A 22,251-nucleotide genomic window follows, 5' to 3' on the forward strand; every position below is an offset into this window, starting at 1 on the left:
TTTGACTACAGTAATCCTTAAACAGGCAGAAAGTCGATGCATTCTCTTCAGGTGATTCCTCCAAATTCTTCATTCTTGGCTCAAGTTTTATTCATTAATATTAGTCATCAGTTATTAAGAAAAAGATCGTTTCTAAATGTTTATTGTTTTTGTTTTTTTGTCTTTAACTGAAGTTAATCGGATACCATAGTCTGGTTATATGTGCTGAACTGCAGCTGTCAGTTATTCCTTTTTCTTGAATTCTTGGTTGCCATAGCTGGAGCCTTTTTCTATTTCAGTTACTCCTATCAGTCTACGAACTCCAAAGGAAGCTTTAAAACATAACAGAGAAATGGGATGTATATTAAAGCCAGTTCAAGAATTCAGGAGATTACGTTAAATACAGAAGCAGAACAAACATACAAATACGAGTTATTCCAAGCCTAACAACAGTAGTTACTATTACGATATAAAGAATGCTGCTTTTCAACTGCACACTGTATGAAGTTGCATGTAGACCACCTATTTTTGTGTGTTGTTTTTTTTTTTTTCTCTCCAAGATCATAGACAAGATGTGCAGTCTGAGTATTTTCTCCTTCAGACATGGACTACAAGACTCACTTGCTATTGATTGCTATAGATACTGCTTAAGATATGAAGGAAGTCTGCCTGGATTAAAAGCTTTTCAGATAATAAAAATACTATACAAGGTAAAAGACTACATAATGAGCCCTTCTGCAAGTCCCATTCATATCCATAATGCACAGAACTTATTTGAGCTAATGGATCCTATTACATGTCACTGGGCTTAGCATCTTCTCTGCTTTTATTACCTGCTCCAACAAATCCCAGGAATGCAAGGATAAGGAGAGGTGATCCACTTGCAAAAACTCCAAAGCCAAATGTGAAGAGAGGGGAGAGAAGAACTGTGGCCCAGAAAAGAAAGTTTAGGAGAGTCCATGGTCTCCTACGTGGTTTAAACTGCTGGCCAGGAAATGTGCCTTCTTGATTATACATCTCTTGCAAAGCATCCTGGAAGAAAGAGAAGATGGATGAAAACATAATCCTATGTTCTTACTAAGCAATCCAAGACTAGTTAACTCTAGGACAACATCAAGGACATCCTCTGCAGTAAATACTTGTCAAGAGTACACGGCATCCATTTCCATCTGCTGTTGCAGCTTTTTTGCTGTTTGGGCATTTCAGTTGACTGCCAGAGCTACTACCAGCGGAGCCCTTTGAAGGCTGTGTTGGTCATGATCAGAAACTGAAACAGTATTGGCCATCCCACCACCGAATAACTTCATCTGCTTTCTTAATCTCTTAAGAATTTAGGGCAGTATAAGGCCACACTTCAGACAGTACTTGCCTCTTTGCTGGATGCTTTTTCTTCCCATTTTTACTTCCAGAAAGGTCAGAGTGATTTGAGTAAATCACAGCACAAAAATGCTATATATACAGCAAAAAAGAGGAAGACAAATCACAAACTGACCAGCAGAGACAGCACTGTACTAACCATAAATGCAAGACTTATTCTTCTCTTGGTGTGTAAGAATGCTCTATAAGACATCCAAGCCACTACCAAGGATGGTTCAAGTTAGGCTATTTCTTTTTTTTTTTCCCTGCTTACACTGTTTTTCTTTTAGCTTCCCTTACAAAGGGCTGAGATGTTCAAGTTGTTCTTTGCCAACAAAGAACACAGCCTTTTGAAGCCATATCCATTGTACAGGAAGAGCATTTTAAGGATTCCAGTTACAACACACTGCTACAATCGTAAGATCAATATATGAAATACCCACATATATAAATAATACCTCCCCTGACAACATCCCTCACATCTCTCAAGTTTAATGGAGGAACAGCAAACATTAGCAAGGAACACCAAGCCCTCAATTTGCAAGCAAAGCAGAGCATTCTGTCCAAAGAACGGAGCCAAGCAGAATGGAAGCTCTGTGCTGCATCTGCTTAGCCCTGCCATTGGTTGTTTAACAAAGACACAAAGAAAGGCCCTATAAAATACCTCATGAAGTTTGCTCCTCAAACCAGGCAATTTCAGCAGGAATTTTCATACCTAAGAGTATTCCAGACCCTTAAAATTTGCTGCCTTCCTACAGACCCGTTGTCTAAGTGTAAGCTTGGAAATGCTGCAGTGTAGGCTAACGTAGCAGAAGAAAAGCAAAGACAGTTAATATTTCTGTGCTCCCCGTTCCCACACAGGGACTATCTGTACCATGCCACATACTGTTTCAGAGGTATTACAAGAAGACAAGAGAAGAAAAGTGAGTGTGGAAGAAATATAAAAGCAAAGGACCAGTGTTGCTAAGAGCCTGGACTGGCTGTCCCTGGCACAGTTATCACTCTTCTTGAGTTCATAAAAGCATCCACTGGGAACATGGGGCTTTTAGAAATGTGTGACAGACCCAAGAGCTGAAGAACATAAAAAGATGGTTGACTGCTATTAGTCTTCTGCAACAGTCTCTGAAGCCCATTGTGCTTCCCAACAATTTGAGACCTACTCAATGGCTGCAGAGAGGTGGCTAAGGGGCTCCCTTAACAGCATGCCTATACTGCTCCATTCAGTAATTTGAGGAATAGCTATCAAATTATATATATTTCCATCTCTCCCTCTAGTGGAATGATGTGCATTTCTCAATTCTTTAGCATACTACCTCTGAAAATTCTGAAAGAAAGATAAGAAAGAAAAGCTATTTACCTTTTCTTGGTAAAGCTTATGAAGCCAGTTTGCAGCTTCCTTTTCATCTTGAGGGATATCTTCCAGAGGAAATCTCCTGGTTTAGTAGAGAGATGAAGGAATAAGCAAAAAAAGAATTAAGAGAAAAATACAGGTGTTTGACTTTAGACCTCTATTAGAGAAGATCTCCCATTGAATAAAAGACACAGGCTAGATGTAATAATGTCACTGATGGCAAAGTTTTTTCTTTAGTGTAGATGAATTGAGATGTAAATAACTGCTGATTCACCACCTAAAAACTTAGATTTTTAAGAAAAAACAAACTGTACTGGCTCCCATCAATTTCAGAGCACATCAGTGAAAAAAGCATTTCACATTAAAACGCTGTTATTTCCTCCCTGGAGCCATCACCTGCTGTTTCCCAGTTAGCTCAGACTGAGGCACCGAGGGCTGAAATAAAGATAAGCAAAAGTGACAAAACTGTTCCATTCTTTTAGTGAGGCGAAAAAAAAAAATTGGAATGTATGGAAGGGGAGTGGTTACAAATTCACTTTGTACCTACTCCATGGAAAACACTTCCTACAGGCTGCCTTCTTGCTCTCTGCCTCTCCTTACAAATAAAAACATACATTTCTGGTGCATATGAAAGTTATGCCCAGCTCTGGGCAGTGACTTGACCTCACTGAGAACAGCTGCCTTTTGCAATTCTCTTCCTAGCAGTGAAGAGCCAACCCATTTCCTGCATTCTTTTGTTTTCTGAGGTACGCTGTTTACACATCCACAAATGCATCGTCTCCTTTCTCAGTGGCACACATCTTGATGTCACTGATCAATTCAGAAAGAAGATGCACTATTTGTAGAGGTGAAGGACACACATCTCCTACCCTCAGCTCAAGCATATTTCGGCAATGCTCCAACAGTATGAGGCCCCTCTTACAGCAGGGCATTAAGAACAGAAGTATTATTTCTGGGAGAGCTCCAGATTCAGTGATAGCACATAAAATTTATTTGCTGCTGTTCAACCAGGGAATGTGTTTCCACAGCTCAAAGTGAAGCTTTTGAGCCTGCAGCAGCAGAGGGAAGACACTCTAACACATTTCTAATAATTTCTGCATCCCATAAACAAATGGAAAACTAGGGTTTACAGCTTTCTTTTTAATAGCTCTAACAGGAGGAGATGCTCAATTAATAGAAGTAATGCTCAATAAAAGCTCAGTAAAAAGTCATTTGCTGAAAGCCCTCTGCTGCAATTGTTGCTGTGTTGATACTGCCACTAGAGGGTATCACAGCAATAACATTTACCAGTTTAGCCCTGGAGTCCGTCAGGACAAAGACTGGATCATCTGCAGCTTTGCACAGGTATCTGCATATGCATATATGAAGAACAAGAGCTTACATGCTTCTTTTCTCTATCTAAGCCCTCTTTGCTGGCACATCAAAGACAGCTAAAGATTTTGAAAATGGTCTCCTCCCCGATACAGAATAATAGCTTCAAGCATAGAAAAGCATGGAGAGAATGTTGATTCACTCCATGATCATATTATAGATCAAAATTACTGAACAAGATCATTACTAGTTTCTTTAACAGAGTGCCATTAGTAATTTCACCTGGCAGCCTTTCCTCAGATAGCATTTCTTCCACAAAACCGTGCTGTGGTACCTTGACACAACGGATGACCACTGTGATTCCTACAGAGCCTTTCACCCGCGAAGATCTGGCATGACAAACTTGCTTTCACTGAGACATTGTATAGAGATGGTGCCACGCATCTGCCATGCACAAACCCAAGGGCAGAGGTGAAAAGAGTGAGAGAAGTGGCAAGACTACCTGCGACCTCAAATAGCTGAAGTGAGCTGTCAGAAGAACAGTGGAAAGAATGATCAGATGGTTTGTCAAGCCCAAACATAAAAGGGAAAGGAAGAAAATCAAAAGGAAAGTGTCAGTAGCTTCTATGATCACAAGGAGGCCTTAGAAGAAGAAGGCAACAAGAAGAAAGCAAGAAAGAGAAAGCACGTGTGTGTCCATGGGTGAAGTACGTGCCGTGGTGTTAGGTGTTAGCAGTCACTCTTTCAGACAAAAAAATAATGAAGAGTGGGACGAATATATCACCTCATTCATATGATGTTTGAAATTCGGCATTATTTAACTTCTAATCTGCTAGTCAAACCATGTGACAGAAGGAGAGAAACTGGCACAACAAAGAGCCCTACACCACTCACTACAAGAAACTACTAGTATTGGATAGGCTATTCATACTATGTGTATGCTTTACAAGAGACTGGAAAGGGGACAGAAGAGTTAGTTGGCTTCCTGTTCCCAGCAGAGAAAAGAAGGCGGTATGTAAGTGCCCTCACTGCACAAAGCTTGGGGAAATCCCAGCTGGACTGACAGTGCTGCCATATCCAGCCTTAAAAAGCCTATCCAATGTGCTGTGACTTGCTAGGCAAAATCAGGGCACGATTTTCAAGTATGAAAGCAAACTGAAGCAGGGGAGAAACAGGGAAGTTTCAGTAGCCTGCAGAGAAAAGAAAACTACAGCAAAAGACATTTCCTCCAACATCTGCATACACTTCAACATGCCAAAGCACGCATCTTAAGGCTCACCTCCATCATGAGATGCTCACCTTACACACATATCTGCTTCATATTTCTTTCCATAAAGAATTCCTAATAAAGACGGGTTCTTGTTTCCTCTGAAATTTAGTGTTACATCATACACTGCTGAAACTGTTGTGAAGAAGGAAAAAAAATGGCTGTTACATCAGTGATTCTAGCAAGCACTTTGCCAGCACCCTCGCATTAAACAGCACCAGGGCCCTGTGCAAGCCTTGCATTAATGATGTCAGGTGGCAGAATCCTTCCCCACTTTGTTCTTACATGCTGTATTTATCTATTTCAGCCACCTGACGTTCCCAACTACATTACCAAAACACAAGGTGACTTGGTGAACTAGGCAACAATGGCATACAGAAGAAGACTATTTTTTTAAAATGGTAACAGAGTTACGTGGCACAAATAAAATTCAACTCTTTGAAAGGGTAGATAACTGCAGGACAAGGAGAAATGGTTTGAAGTTGAGGAAGGGAAGATTTATGTTGGATGTCAGGGGAAGTTGTTTACTATGAGAGTGGTGAGGTGCTGGCACAGGCTGCCCAGAGAGGTTGTAGATGCCCCATCCCTGGAGGTGTTCAATGCCAGGTTGGATGGGGCCCTGGCAGCCAGGTCTAGTATTAAATGGGGAGGTTGGTGGCCCTGCTTGAGAGGGGGGGGGGTTGGAGATTCATGATCCTTGAGGTCCCTTCCAACCTGGGCCATTCTGTGATTCTGTGAAATAACACTTGACACAGTGAATGTTTATTACTGCCAACTCACTAATTGTGATTAACGTAATGAACAGAGCATACTACACTGTGCTACACATTACAATTAAAAACAGCTTGCCAGTACCTGTTCCCCTGAGACACTGGACAGCAGTGGTAAAACCTTTGGTTCTGGGCAACAGGTGGTACTTCAGTTTGGGCAGCCCCTTGGATTCAGCTACCTCCATACTGATACGATGCTTGGTCTCTGTAAAACGAGTTCCTTCACAATACAGGAGAAACTAGTGCAGCAAGACAAAAGGCAAGAACAAGGATATCTTGTGATCACAACAAACCAAGCAGAACACCAACATTTTTTGAACATAAGCATATATCTGTGCATGTGTACATAAACACTTCAGGAAAAAGCGTATTAATCATAATCATTAAACCTTGCTCATTTACAGTTTGTACTGTACAAGCAGAATTACTCATCTGAGGACAGACCTGTTTGTTTGTCTGAAAGCTTTCCAATTGCTTTTTATTATTACTTGTGCCAGTTGTGTTCATAAATAGTGATGTGTTTTCTTAAAACCTTTACCTTGTTCATCATGTAAAGCATCAATCTGACTGCAAAATCCTCCCATACGGACTTCAGGCAGCACAAAACTTTCTATCTGTCCTTTTCCAGCCTCTACGTTACCACTGCTCTACTTGAGAGAGAGACGAGAAGCAAAGCAAAGCCATGCCAAGAACCAACAAAGCCCATCTGAGCACCTTGGGGTGAACATCTGTTTAGCCCTGGTCATTTTGACAGGTGGACATCATTCCCATCACGCTTTTGATTCTACCTTGGAAACACTGCAGGATTGAAACGCAAATCTGTGCACCACAGGTGCAACAGACACAGGGGGAAAGCAAAGATTGCCACTCCTCTTTCTCACAGCACTACCATGCAATGCTGTAACATTGCAATTCAAACAGAGTACCTGTTGAATGAGTCACTACACACCTGCAATTTGTTAGAGCTGCAGCTGCTCAACTTTTCCTTGGTGCTGTATGTAAATAATGTCCATCACAAAAGGTAAGTTAAAGGAGTGTTAAAACTACAAAGCCATGCACACAGTAGTTGAAAGTGCCTGAGTGTGTGACAGCATGGAGCTGGTCCTGCAATCTTTATTTGGCCCTTGAGGGAATACCCCTTATGGAAACAAGACCAACCACAGGCAGGTGCTGAGGACAGCTGGAGGTGTAGAGGCTGATACTGCACACTGAGCTTCTGGTCTTGAATTCAAGTTCTCTTTCCCCTATACCAAACTCTCATCTTGTAACTCAATGGAGAAGCAACCCTTTTGAACCCAGTACATGAGCAAGGCACAGACTGCACTGTGAAAAAGACCTAATGAAGAAAGGTTGTACAGGCTGTGCTAATTACAACACTTGGAATGCAAAAAAAATAGGGAATTGATTTGTTCAAGTCAATTTTAATCATGATTTAAATTACCACGCAGGAAGTCTTGATTTAAGTAATCAATGCTATCTATATTTTGCATTTATATTTTTTAAGTTGTTTTCTCCAGAGACCAGTCCTTGGATCTCAATACAAAATCATTACAATATATAGATTTACAACTATCATGCAGTCTTGATGAATATTAATGGGTATGTTTTTTTCTTCTTTTATTTTTAAACACTATATCAGAAGGGTATATTAAATTTTGTTCATACTCACATATTCTAGTTATTCAATACTTGAAAATACATTGGCCAGAATCCTCTTTTTCTAAACCTTGTAGTTTTGCAATGATAGAAAATCCTGAACGATGCACTCAGTGTGAACAAGGTAAGCCTACTATTTCACCATTCATTTTAACAAGCTGTGTTGAATGGCATCAAAATTCAGTTAAACTGTGCCTAAAACTTCTTAAAATGTTTCATGAGCCAAATAACCGTACATTTAACGTACTGCTAGAAAATCAAAACAGTAAATTTATCTCAATATTTTCATTCAAATCTAAAAGAAGTTTACTAGGTTGACTATTCCATAGCAAAGTCTAACAACATTGCATGTAATGAAACATACATGTTTACCCTTGGCTTCAAATAATGTCAAAATAAAAAGGAAATACGGTAAGCTTACGATTGCTTTTGCAGCTGTGTATTTTCTCATGACTTTAAGGAAGCATATAATTTTACAGATAAAGAACACACCAACAGATGAACTTCCTATTAAAATCCATGGTGCGTGCATCCCCCCATCCCACCTCCTTTTCCAGAGACTTTTGTTTGTGTTCTTTTATCCTACCACAGAAAATGTAACTTAATAGTACACAGATTTGAACTTACGAAAATGAACTTATCTTATGCATTGCACAGCTTTGATTTTATAAATCAAATTTAAGCTTATAAATCATCTATGCAAGCTTCTGAAGTGCTTTCCAAATGCCTATCATTAAGAACAGGCAAACAGAACAACACTTTACATGCACGTACCGAAAGATGCCCTGAAACAGAGATGTTATCCATGATAACATGCAAAGAAAGTAGGGAGCAAACCTTCTCCTGATATATAAGGTATCGCACTGCAAGAGCACAACTTCACTGTTTCACTTCCAGCAGTCAGTACTAGAGGAGGAAGGTGACACTTACCCACATGTATTCAGGATAGTCAGCCAAACGTTTTAATCCCTCAATAACTGTGTCTCTGTCTTCTTCCCATTTCCGTTTGCAGAAAACAATCTCAAGGAAGTACCATGTCCAGCCAATTAGGGGCACGTACAGTAGCTCTTTCTTAGCAAGAACTTTGGAACTCTTGGAGAAAGACAAAAACAACAATCCAAAAGTGTCATTGGCTGATGTGCACGAAACGAAAGCATTAAGGTGGTAAAAAGCTGACAGGGCTTTAGCTGAGAATCTGCATGGGTCTAAGTCAGACCTCTAGCCCTCCAGATGAAGGGAAAGCTTATGGCACATACCCCCAGCACTCCAAAGCGCTCTGTCATGGTCCAGCCACACAAGAAGTCAATTTCAAAGTTGTGATTCAAGATGATGATGACGTGCTCTTTCCCAAAGGTATTCACTGTAGCCTCGTCGGAGAACAAGGTGCACTCTGTGCCCGACCACCATTCCAGCAGCATTACTAACTCTGAGAAACATGAAGAAGAGAGAGATGAGTTAGGGATGATGCTTACTTACGGAAAACATTCAGTGTTTCAACAGCAGCCCCGTGTAGTGCCTGGTCTCTTCTAACTCCTGACAAGACTTGTCATCTTCTCAATTCAACCCAGCCAAGATTAAATGAGAGGTTGTAAATCTACAGACCAAGTTACAATGCTATCCTTGAGCAGAATTTAGATAACTGGATATATGCATTATGGATACTTTAACAAGTTTTTAACAGTGGCAAGTTTAGACACTGTACTACGAATGTGAAATTTTGTGATCACCAGAAAAAACAGCAAAAACTTCATGTCTGAAAACAGACAGCTGAGCTGCTGATTGCTCCACTAAATGAGTACATATTCTCCCAGGTGGAACACAAATTATGCATAGATGCAGCCTAATGCTTTTACTTAACATGAAATAAGTTTTATGGAGGTAAACAGGCCCATGAAGGGCTTTTAAAGGGATGTGGTGCACAGATCTTCTGCAAGATATTTTAATATTAGAACACAGAATTCTTAACATTCTACGTTATGGTCATCTACAGAGTCAGAAGCAACAGAGATTCAAGCTAGTTTATCAAAATACTTGCACAAAGCCAGGAATGATAAACTGCTTCTTTTGTGTACAGCTAAAGAATGAACGAGCCCTTTCCCCTCTGTCTTCTCCAACTTTCAGTATACCAATGTATCTCCTCCTCCACTCTGTACCTTTCCTTCATTATCCACTCCTCTTATTTTCAGCCTCCATCCTTTTCATCTTAGAGAGACCTTCCATTTAAATTCAGCACACATTTAGTGTAGTTGCTATGGTTTGCCTATTTATCTGCTTTCAGTACAACGAGGCAGATGGAAAGCATTGCTGGTATCATGGGACAACTATAAAAAGTATGAGAATAGTTCATTTTCCCAGTATGAAGATTTGCTTTCATGCAAACTGTAGTCATTGGTATTTTCTCATTTCAGTAAGTTATAGATGCAATCAAACTTTGTGTGCACAACTATGGCAGTTAAAAATTCCAGCTCTTCTGATGCTACTATTACAAATATGTGGGTTAAAACTAGTCCTTTCAGTTCTCTACATCAGAATCTGACACACCACACTTCAACCTTCTGCCAGGAAGCCTTGGTTTTGCAAAATGAACAGTGCCTTCCTGCATGAGGGCTTCTGATCAGTGGGATCACAATTCACACTATTCTGTCTTTGCTGCCAAATAAGAGTAAGTCCAATTTCGCATCAGAGAGAAGGCAAACATAGTACTTGGGTGAACAGTAAGGGAAAATGATCCTAATCTGCTGAAGACACATAGCTTCTGTAGCTTATCTGCCAGGTTGTTCTCCTGTATGATTTTCAAGACTCACTTATTTGGAGGCCTGACAAATGTATGCAATTTGCTGACTGAGAGAATGCAACCCTAGCTGATTGGAATTGCAGCAGAGAAAAGAAAACTTTATACCAACTAGAGATTTTCATCATTTCTTTACAGCTTTGTCTCCTTTGGGAAAGATGTTATTTCTTTCCTTTCTTGTTCTGATTACACTGGCTCAGTGCAAGAATCATAGAATGGTTTGGGTTGGAAGGGACCTTTAAGATCAACTGGTTCCAACCCCCTGCTATAGGCAGAGACAGCTCCCTCTAGATCAGGTAGCTCAAAGCCCCATCCAGCCAGGCCTTGACTGCTTCCAGGAAGAGGGCATCCACAGTCTCACTGGGCAACTTGTTCCACTCTCTCACCACAAGAATTTCTTCTTAATATGTAGTCTAATTCTACCCACTTCCAGTTTAAAACCATTTCCCTGCCAGCTATATGCAACCAGAATGTCCTCAGCTTAGAGCCATGTTCTCCCATGTTGGTGTTTGGGAGAATGGAGTAGTGGTACCAAACACAGTGTAATGCTCCAAGCAATACTGCCTTTTGAACAACTCTAGTAACTGCTATATTCACTGCATTTTCTTAACAAAAATAAAATCAATCCATTTCTTTCTCAACATCAGGTAAAAAGTCTGCAGAGGCAGGTGTGGATGATTTTCTGCAAAGCATTCCTTGTAGTATGGATTCCAAAATAGTGGAGGAAGCTTTGCTTAGACTTGCCAGATTTCACTCTGAAAGAGGAGGGTTGATGAGCCAGAGAATTCATATGAGGAAACAGATTGTCCTTTACAAGTGTACTGATAAATGAAGCAATTATAACAAGGAGTGGGTTCATTTCCTTTTTCTTTTGGTGTGTGGGTTACAGCTATTTTGTGTGTACTGATCCTGTCAATGCTACAGTGAACCTGTATTTCTGAACCAAAAGAATGTACAACTTGCAGTGTCTGGGATACTCCATGTAGCTGCCACTGAAAACTAATATTTTGCTACAACAAAAATCCTTCTTATGGTGTGGAATCCAAAACACCAAAGCAAGTGGTTTTCTGACTTCCCAAACCATTCAGAAAAGAAAATAAACAAGAGGCAGCATAAAGTACTAAAATTTGAGTCTGGTTTTGGAATTGGACTAAACTAAACACACTGCTATCCAAGAGCATAAGTCATCCGAAAAGAGTTGACACAGGGAAACTTGGAATACAGACTACCCCTCATGAATTAAATATGCAGTAACGTGTTTTGCTTTCAGCCCAGAGTCAGACAGAAATCTCCAGCACCAAGTTACTCCAGGAAGGTGCTGGCAGGAAGGACACGGAGGAGAGGATGCCACCTCACTAAGGAAGGGGTAATTTGAACCATGCCATAGATGAATGCATTTCTGAGCTATCCCTGATTACAAACAGTAGCTCTCTGAACACTGGCAATCCACTCCAGCATACAGTTACGTACAGATGAGGGAAAGCAGTGCTTTAGGACAACTGACTCTTGCTGCTCTCCATCTCTGCACCTAGGTTAAAGCTGGAAGTGGAGGTGATGGAGAGGTGCTGAAAAAAAAAAAAGGCAGGGTCACAATTACTGGAGCCTGTGGTGTGAAGCCTCTTTGCAGGAAGGGATAAGATCTGCAGGGCTGCACTCCGCAGGATCTGTGGGGTATGGCTTAGCCCTACTCCTGGAGTAGCACTGAGTGGGGATAAAGTGCTTTGTGTGTGGCATAAAGAGAGAGCTCAGCTATCACAGAGAAAACAAAGAAAGAAGATAGAGCCCACTGGTCTGACTTGTCCTTAAATATCTGATCCACAGCTCTGCTAGATGATCTGAATTCACTAGTACTTACCATAAGAAAGCTTTCATGCCTAACCCACCTCTCTTTTCTACCTTTACTTTTTCCTTGTCCAAAAAATGTTTGCCATGAACACTAGATAAAGCCTGTCTCCTTTCCCTTTTGAAGCCATTCTTTATGTACTTAAGAAGAGCTATAGTAATACAGCCTCATTTTCAGTGGGCTACAACATAGGCACACACACCAACCACTATCTATCTACCCTTACACACCATTCTTCTGCCAGACTAGCAGAGAACCTTTTATTGAAGGCCATTACTGCTACAGAGAGATCCTACATGAAAAATTCTCAGCCTTAAATGAAACAGTTTCAAGAAAATGACCAAAATGAAGCATCTAGTATATAATACCAAGCTGTAGGCTCACTGCCAAAGGTTTCCTCATAATAGAACACATTTTGTTATGAAGGACAGCATTTGAACTGCTACATTTCCACAGCTTAACTATTACAAATCACAACCACAGCGCATATTCTCTGGCTCTTTCACTACAGGCCATCAGCACTGTACAATCCCATGTAACATTTACATTCATTTTCACAGCTTAATTTCTCACTCATTTAATTTATAACAGGCTATACACAAGGGGTTATCCTAGGTACAATGCATTTATCTATCTCCTCTGAATCATTTTGGACAATAACTTCCTTTCTCCTGTGCCTCTGAGACAGCTGTCTGAGTAGGTGGGACAAAAAGCACAGGAAAAGGACAATAATCTTAAAACACAACCAAACTAGGTACTTCGGAGAATTTCTGTTGGTAGTACTACACACTGATGACTTCAGAAATGTGGGTGCCTGTCAGTGGACTGCTCAGTGGTAATTTAAGTACTTGTTCAGGTGGTTCATTTACCCAAAGCGGGATGCTGAGCACTAAGGTAAGTGGTTGCACATATTGGGTGGAGATGGAGAACAGAAATAAAATAGATGACTCACTACTGAAATAGGAAGCGACATTTGAACTAAGGAGCCTTCAGAATGTTCATTTCAGAAATCTAATTTCCTGTTAAACTGTATGATGGCAAATTCGAGACAGGGAAGTTTTGCAAAGTCTTAAAAGAGGAAAAGTGAAGCAACTGAACTCGCTGTGTAAAGCTCTCTCAGATGCAGAAGAAGAAAACTGTTCACAAGAGACACAGGTGTCATCGACTGATACTGTGGGGTGTGAGAGAATTCTGAAGCTGTCACACAGTCCAGCTATAAAGGCATCTGTTCTAGATACTTTCAGACAGACATCTGTCTTTGCAGACTACACAGTCAACTTGAGCTCCTAAATAAGAGGTCAACATGGTGCCTATTCTAAACGTCTGAAGCAGTCTCTGTGAATTCCACTTGCTCACACTGCTTAGCAGAGGCTCCAAAGCAGGGTGAAAATGTTACTGATCAGCAGTTTCCTACCCAGCAAGGAAGGGTATACGGGGTTGTAAGGAGCATTACTTCCCACTCCTTTTACAGAACAGAGGGACAGTATGTCTCAGTGACTTGACTTCTGTACATTTGCCCAGTATTTCAGAAAACACGGTGGCTCTGAACTACCTGGAAGAGTCTACTTCCAACATAGCAGCTCTCTTTCGTGTATGTGTGTGTATATGTGTAGATATTTTTTTTCTTCAATTAACAAAAAGAAACAAAAAACACTCCCCTCCCCACCCCCAGACCTCATGTCTCCTTCAATCATACTCACGGCTCCAAAGTGAATAGGCAAGGCGACAGTTTACTCGGCGATAAAACTGCTTGTTTATGGGCCAGAGGATTAGTGTGCATAGTTGAATGAAGTTAATGATCAGTCCACTCACAACAAAGACGAACCCAATGAGGAGGTGAACAATGAACTGGGTCTTCAGAAAGGCAATGAAGCCCATGATAACCACTCAGAAGCGTGTGCAAGGGCCGTCACTCAGAATAACTGTCCTGCAAGAGAAAGAAAAGCATCTAATTGAGTTTGGATCCACAAGCCCTGAGAAAGGGCAAAATAGGAGCACTGAAACAGTTCGTGCAACTTCAGCAACTGTAATCCAATCATACAAACTGTTCACTCTCCCAGTCTGCCTCATTCAGGTTTTCATAGAATAAGTCATCGATGGTACAAATCACTTGCACAAACAGAAAGGAACATTCATTTGCAATTTACAACCCACCAAGAAGATTTGAAGATGAACCTCACAATTCTCTCTTCAGACAAAGCTCATATAATCAGACAACACTGGGAGGAACACAGACCTATGCAAACCAGTCAAGCCCTCACTAATAAATAAACCGAGCTGCAATTGCTGTGCCTTCTGGGGTTGCTGCCCCTGAACTGCAACAGGAGTATCATCTTCCCTCTTCATCTTCCCTCTCATCTATCCATAAACAGCATGCTGAGCCTCCAAGACTGCATAAATGAACCGATGCCTTCCTAGCCTGCCCTCAAAGCTCAGCACACACCTCTTCTGAACAAGCACAGACTGAGGGCAGCCAGGTGTTACAAAGGCTTTGCTACACGTTTGCTACAACAGTACAGCAGTCCATGTGCAGTTCAAATTCTTCACCCTGCAGCAGATTCATGATAGAAAGAGCTGGTCAAGAGCATCAGCCTGGCAAACTAAGACATGGAAAGAGAAATTAGGTATTTCCACATGCAAAGACCATGCTGGAGCAAGTTTAATAACTTCTCACTTTGTCAAGCCATAAACCAGTTAGTAGGAGGAAAAAAGTAAAATAATAAAAAAATCCTTAGGCTATCTAGCTGTACAAACTTGATCTGGGAAAGGTCTTGGCACAGAACACGTGTCCACTTCCGAATTAGCCAGAATACTTAACCTGGGCATGGGCCATGTTTATCCCTCGTGCAAGAAGCTGGGTGATGTGTGAACCAGCATAAAGTCATAGGAGTTTAGGCAAGTCTAATCCAACACAAATCCTGCCTGTGTGAACGTAACTGAACAAAGTATTTTAAACAAGAAACCTGACTGAGTTTATTCCAAAACTGTGTTATCTCACACTGGCCTTTCTGATCTATTGTGTACTAGAAGATCTTCAATGAAGCCAACCAGATTACTAAACCACAGATTCAGTGCCTCACCCAGAAAATAAAAGCACACTCCTAAATTTCTGCCAAAGTTTGCTGCAAGTATTTATGTTTCTCTTTGCAAGTGTTGCATATGACCGGAGCCACCAGTAGATGGTAACAAGTACATTTGACAAGATGAGCATCCAAAGGTGATGCTGAAGTTCCCAATGCCTGGAAACAAAGCACTTTCCAGCTGTGAGGAACCAAATGCCACCTGCTTACATTATGGTGCTATTTATAAAACTCAACAGTAGTTTTACTTGGCAAAGCTTATTCTCTTACTCTCTCTTCTACATCTTAGTTACTGCCTTTCAAGCTACAAAGTGTCCAGCTTTTACACAATTAAAATCTCTTTGCATGATTAATAATCTTGTTACTTCAGAAGTACATTACAGAGGGGAAAGGCACTATTGTGCCTACCACAGAAAGCAGAGCGAGTTGAATAAGCTGATACTGAAGCTTCTGATGAGTAATCTAAATTCTCCCAGTGTTTTCCCATAAAAATGAAAGAAATATTTCTTCCAATAATAAATTATTTCAGGAACATCTGTTCGGAAGCAGAAACTCATGTTTAAAAAGAAGCAAGTGATGCCCTCCTTCCTCTCTCCTCCCTCACTGAAGAGCTGCAGGGTCTAGTTATCTTCCAGAAGCCCAAACCCCACACCACTGTTGACAGATACCATCCCATTCAGGAGTACCACCATAGTACTCAACGTCCAGCGCCCTAAAACAGCAATGGGTTCGTTTATCTTTTCAGCTAACACGTGCTTCTCATAGAATCATCTGGGTTGGAAAAGACCTTCAAGATCACCAGGTCCAACCAGCAATCTGACCTACCAAGTCCCATCTTTCCACATCCACTCATCTTTTAAATACTTTCAGGGAAGGGGATTCCTGCTCCAATGGCTGATGTGAAGATATTTCTCCTAATATCCATACTAAACCTCCTCTGACTCCCAGTAATTATTTCTCAGATTGTGACTTGCCTTCTGTACAGACACATGCAGGCAGCTTTCCTGATGACTGTACCCCCCACAGTTATCGTACTAGTGCTTACTACCTCCCAAGTCACAGTGTAGCCCATTGCAGAAAAGTATTATTAATAAAGCACATACAAAAAGCATGAAGAAAAATGAAGCATCAAGTATTATCCTCAAATAAAATGACTGGGCTGCACTTCCACAGTCTCTTTGATTTGAGCAGTCTGGAGGACTCTGGTATTTGCCCTATAAACTAAGGACACTGCCATATTAGGCACCAAAGAACACGTCATGTTACCCAATGGAAAGCTGGAGACAACATGGCATGTTGCCTCTCCAGCTTTGCTGTGAGCGGAAATAGTGTCTGTCACCTTTGCTCCAGTTCCCTGCCCTGCGCTCTGGCATCATCTCTTTGTGGATCATGAGAAAGGTAAAGAGAACTGCAACCGAAGAAGAGCTGGTGTCCATTTTGCCAGTCCCTCACTTAATTGCTCTTGATTTTTTAAGGTATTTATTAAGTTCACCTTAACACAGGAATTCTTTATTCTCCTGCCCATGTAAGACAGTCATGCAATTCAGGACAGACCAACAGGCAAAAGATGGTCAGCAGCTGCTTTACTGAATCACAGAGACAGGCTGGGAAGAAGAAGACAGAGAAATTTTGATGGAATGGGGAAAAGCAGAACTTGTACATGTCACTGACATATATGAAGACCAGCTAAGGGAAGTGGTTAGTAACTGAGCACCTGCTTCAGCTTAGACAGCAAGTCTCAGCACCGTTCACTTCTTTTGAATACGTAAGCATGTTCACTGACATGCTAGTAAAATCTCTCAATTTTACTCCCTCCTTTCCCAAAGCAGCTTGTATCTCCACAACACTGACCCATAACCACAAAACCTCTATTTCTAACTGTTCAGCCACAAAGAGAACCACGGGTAACTTTTCACAGCCTCAAAAAGGTCCTACTTCTCACACTCACGCCACAGGGCAGCACTAATGTAAAACCCAGCTCAAAGCAAGTGGCATACTTCCAATGCCTTTAAGTGCCTTATCTCACAGGGTCACTTGACTATCAGAGACCACTCCCCATAATATTAATCTTCTCCAACAAGAAAATTCTTCAGCAGTCCTGGCTAACCAGGGATGTCCCGTCAGACTGGAGACTGGCAGATGTGACGCCCATCTTCAAAAAGGGCTGGAAAGATGATCCTGGCAGCTACAGACCTATCAGTCTCACCTCAGTGCCTGGAAAGGTTATGGAATGGATAATCTAGGGAGCCATCATGGACCAACTAAAGGTTAACCAGGGCATCAGGCTCAGTCAGCATAGGTTTACAAATGGTAGATCCTGTCTGACAAACCTGATTTCATTTTATGACAAGGTGACCCACTTAGCAGATGAAGGTAAGGCTGTCGATGTAGTCTACCTGGACTTCAGTAAAACCTTTGACACTGCCTCCCACAACATCCTCATGGAGAAGATGGTTGCCCATGGTTCATATGGGCAAGTGCTCTGCTGAGTGAAACACTGGCTGGATGGCCAGGCCCAAAGAGCTGTGGTCAATGGAGTTAAATCCAGTTGGCGACCGGTCACAAGCGGTGTCCCCCAGGGCTTGGTACTGGGGCTGCTTCTATTTAACATCTTTATTAACAATCTTGATGAGGGAAGTGAGTGCACCCTCAGTAACTTCGCAGATGACACCAAGTTGATCAGCCAGAGGGGAGAAAGGCACTACAGAGGGACCTAGATAGACTGGATCGATCGATGGGCCAAGGTTAACTGTATGTTTCAACAGGGCCAAGTGTTGGGTTCTGCATTTTGGTCACAACAACCCCAGGCAACCCTACAGGCTTTGGCAGGAGTGGCTGGAAAGCTGCCTGATGGAAAGGGACCTTGGTGTACTGATGGATAGTCCTGAACATGAGCCAGCAGTGTGAGCAGATGGCCAAGAAGGCCAATGGCATCCTGGCTTGTATCAGGAATGGTGTGGTGAGCAGGACTAAGGAAGTCATCCTGCCTCTGTACTCAGCATTGGTGAGGCCTCACCATGAGTACTGTGTTCAGTTTTGGGCACCTCAGTACAGAAAGGACATGGAGATGCTGGAGCCGGTCCAAAGAAGGCCAACAAGGCTTTTAAAGGGCTTGGAGAATATGTCCTATGAGGAGAGATTGAAGGAACTGGGGCTGTTCAGTCTGGGGAGGAGGAGGCTGAGGGGAGACCTTGTTGCTCTCTTCCAGTATATGAAAGGTGCTTACAGCACCAACAGCAGGGTTGGTCTCATCTCACTGGTGACAGGTGACAGGACAAGGGGAAATGGCCTCAAGTTGCACCAGGGTAAGCTCAGTTTGGACATCAGGAAACACTTCTTTACAGAAAGGGTTGTTAAGCACTGGAATAGGCTCCCCAGGGAGGTGGTTGTGTTTAAAAGCCATTTGGATGTGGTGCTCAGGGACAAGATTTAGTGGAGGGTTGTTAGAGTTAGGGTAGTATGGTTAAGTTGTGGTTGGACTTGATGATCTTTAAGGTCTTTTCCAACCTGAGTGACTCTGTGATTCTATGATTCTTAAATACTTTACACCCTTCTGAGCTCCCACCATGTTTACCTCATTCTCAACTAAAGGGCAAGAGCTGAGCGCTGAGGCTCCACATTCACACAGATTCACAACCACAGATATGTGGTTCTCAGTTACACCATCTTTCTCCATTAGCCATCTTTCTGCATTCATCACAGCCATAAAGATTAACCTGCTTTGAAACATCTACACCTCTTTTAAATGTGGCTCAAACCTGCTACCAAGCTCAAAAGCCATTAAAAAGCAGAATGGCAGAGAGCAATACTGCAACTCTTTCATTTCATTAAGAAATCAGCTTAAAAATGAAACAGATGCAGCACAAGCCCTGAGTGCATTACTGTCATTTTGTGAAGTTTATATTTATTTGTGAGCTCCAAACTAAAAATGAAGCCACTAATTATCCTATGCATGCAGTATTTCCATTTTTAACTGCAGGTTTTAATTCATTTACTGCTGCCACATACATACAATCCTCTGACGTTCATAAGGTATGCATGAGTAAGAGCACAGAGTTAGAAATTGGTCCTCTGGTTCTAATATTCCAACCCAATGAGAATTAATATGCTTACAACAACCAAAGCTGCTGCAGCATTACTGACACTGTCAGTACTGACGACCTTTTGTCTTCAGGTTTTTGAGCATGCCCTGTTTCTGTTTTCCAGTTGCTTCTACTCCACCAGACAATGATTATCTCCACTTATGAAGCTAATTACTAATATCTTTTGCTCCGAACCTGTTGCCCTCACTTTGATTTCTAGTATTTTGCCTACCTCATATTTTTGTTGGTCGAAAAATTAAGCAAAACCCTTATGAGACTGAATTCTGCCATTTGCTCTTGTATTTTAAAATACTGTACTTTTCAAACTGAGCTTTGTGAGCCTCCTTGCTGTTTGTAAAAACTTGGCAATCTTATGAAAAAAGGCCAATAATACTGCAAGTCAAAAGCAGTACAAAAAACCACTTTGGTGGTCATGTCTCATCAAGAGTTTCCCAACCATTTTTCAGAGCTCTATAAACTCTGCTTATCAGAAACACATAAAGGAAAAACCAAAACTCTTCTATTTTCACAGAGAGGACTATCTGTTCCATGAGCTGCTCTGTGAGTGTGAGCGGGACTGGCATGAACAGCAGCACCTGGAGCTGATGAAAACTTCTCTCAGTACACTTTCTGCCTTCCAGTTTCACAGAATCACAGAATAGCAGAATGGCCTGGTTGGAAGGGACCTCAAGGATCATGAATCTCCAACCCCCCCCCCCCCTCAAGCAGGGCCACCAACCTCCACATTTAATACTAGACCAGGCTGCCCAGGGCCCCATCCAACCTGGCCTTGAACACCTCCAGGGACGGGGCATTCACAACCTCTCTGGGCAGCCTGTGCCAGCACCTCACCACTCTCATAGTAAGGAACTTTCCCCTGACATCCAACCTAACATCCACCCTTCCCTCCCTCAACTTAAAACCATTTCACCTTGTCCTGCTGTTATCAACACTTGTACAGAGTTGACTTCCCTCCTGTTTGTAGGCTCCCTTTAGGTACTGAAAGGCTGCAATGAGGTCACCCCGCAGCCTTCTTTTCTCCAGGCTGAACAAGCCCAGCTCCCTCAGCCTGTCTTCGTAGGAGAGGTGCTCCAGCCCTCTGACCATCTCAGTGGCCCTCCTCTGGATCTCCTCCAACAGCTCTCTGTCTTTCTTGTATTGGTGTTTCCTCTAATGAACTGATGCACTTTGCTTTTAAAACCAGCTATGAAAATCAGTACTGTAAGCATCTTTGCCCTCATGTCCCTTTACAGTATTAAAAAGCCCAAGAGCACTAACCATCTATCCAACAGTCCAGGCAGACTTGTGAGGGAAAGCAGTGCTCCCCCAGGACTCATTTATTTCGGAAGCGCAGGTATAGAAGAACCACTGGCAACAAGAGCTGTGTAAGTAGCTAGAAAACAGAGCTTAGATCAACAGCAGTGAGTCACAGAAACGCATATGAAAGGAAATAAGGTGTAAAAAAGAGTTCTGGTATCCATTTGAACAGTCTGTACCAAGGATTCTCCAGATACGCTGTAAAATAATAGTCAACTATTCAATCACATCCCACACAGCATTACAGACTGTCTACTACAGACCAAGCCTTTTAAACCTGAGCATGACAGGAAAATTACCTTAGTTTCTAATACAATAGAGATCTAATTTCTCTGCACATTCCTCTGCCAAATGCAAGACTGATTCAAAGTTCATTAAAAAAAAATCCTGCGTGTCATGAATTTCCAAAATTAAGGCGTATGGAAGAGGACATTAAGCCGAATTCAACACACAAAGTTGAAAATTCGTTTCCTAGTTGTTAGAATTAAAAACGCGATCTCAAGGGAAAAAGAAATGCAGAGTTGCCATCATTAGAATTTATGCCTTGAATTATTTTCAATCTTGACTGCACCAGTTTCTAGAAAAGGTCAGGAGTGAAAGATCATCACCATGATCTGGTGATAAATATGTTTGCCACATTGGTCTGGTTCTCCAGCCCATTAAACCATAAAAACTTCCACTATTGTCCATAGATTTGGCTCAGTATGTTTACAGATTTTTGATGAGTCTATTTGCCCCGAATAGGAAGACTGTTTGTTTGACTCGCCATCCTAATGAGATGATGGTACTTCAAGGTCAAAATAATAATAAGCTGTGCATATTGCTCTGACATTCATCATCACTTAATAAATGCACAGACTGAACACATTACCTGGAGAAATTACGCACAGCAGAAGAACACAAAGTAAAGTGCATTACTAATGCAATGGTCAGTCAGAACAATGACAATCATGGCAACAAAGCTGTCTGTAAACATAAGAAACAGAAAGCAAGCCATGTGAGAAGCACACACCCTCAGCAGAAGCACCAGTCCCTGCTCCTGGACTCTTCCATTCTCCACCACTCTTTAATATTACTACCACAATGAGTTTACTGATAAGATTTAGGAGAGAGTAGGGTACAAACTATCAAGAAGCAGCATTTCTTTCCACGTGCCAGTGAGTGCCATTTGGGAGTGACCACAGAAGGCCGTCTTTCCATCCCACAAACCCCACACCAGGAGATGGCCACAGTGAGGGGCAGCCTGTCTGTGCCCTGGACACCACCTGTGGAGCACTCTGCTACTCAAACTGTCCCAGAAGAAATGTCCAGAAGGGCCCATACCATGCTGGGATGTCAGCCCCAGCACTTCTGCCTCCTTTTGCAAGTGGAACAGCTACCTATCGAGTTGCTCAAGAATAACAAATAAATAATTAAAACCCCACCAAAATTACCAGTTGTTTAACTTG

At 41.8% G+C, this 22,251-nt stretch overlaps 1 protein-coding gene across 1 annotated transcript; it reads right to left on the reverse strand.

Moving 5' to 3' along the window:
• Nucleotides 1-222: 222 nt before the first annotated feature.
• AGPAT3 (1-acylglycerol-3-phosphate O-acyltransferase 3) lies at nucleotides 223-14,202 on the reverse strand (the record flags this gene model as incomplete). The annotated part of the gene is made up of 8 exons (XM_079549172.1): nucleotides 223-311; nucleotides 813-1,011; nucleotides 2,693-2,768; nucleotides 5,297-5,399; nucleotides 6,120-6,273; nucleotides 8,621-8,782; nucleotides 8,947-9,116; nucleotides 14,025-14,202. 8 exons carry the CDS (start codon nucleotides 14,200-14,202, stop codon nucleotides 223-225), a joined length of 1,131 nt encoding a protein of 376 aa, XP_079405298.1.
• Nucleotides 14,203-22,251: the final 8,049 nt, after the last annotated feature.

This window comes from Tetrao urogallus (genome assembly GCF_951394365.1).
Source record: "Tetrao urogallus genome assembly, chromosome: 1".
In the NCBI taxonomy this organism is placed as follows: domain Eukaryota; kingdom Metazoa; phylum Chordata; class Aves; order Galliformes; family Phasianidae; genus Tetrao; species Tetrao urogallus.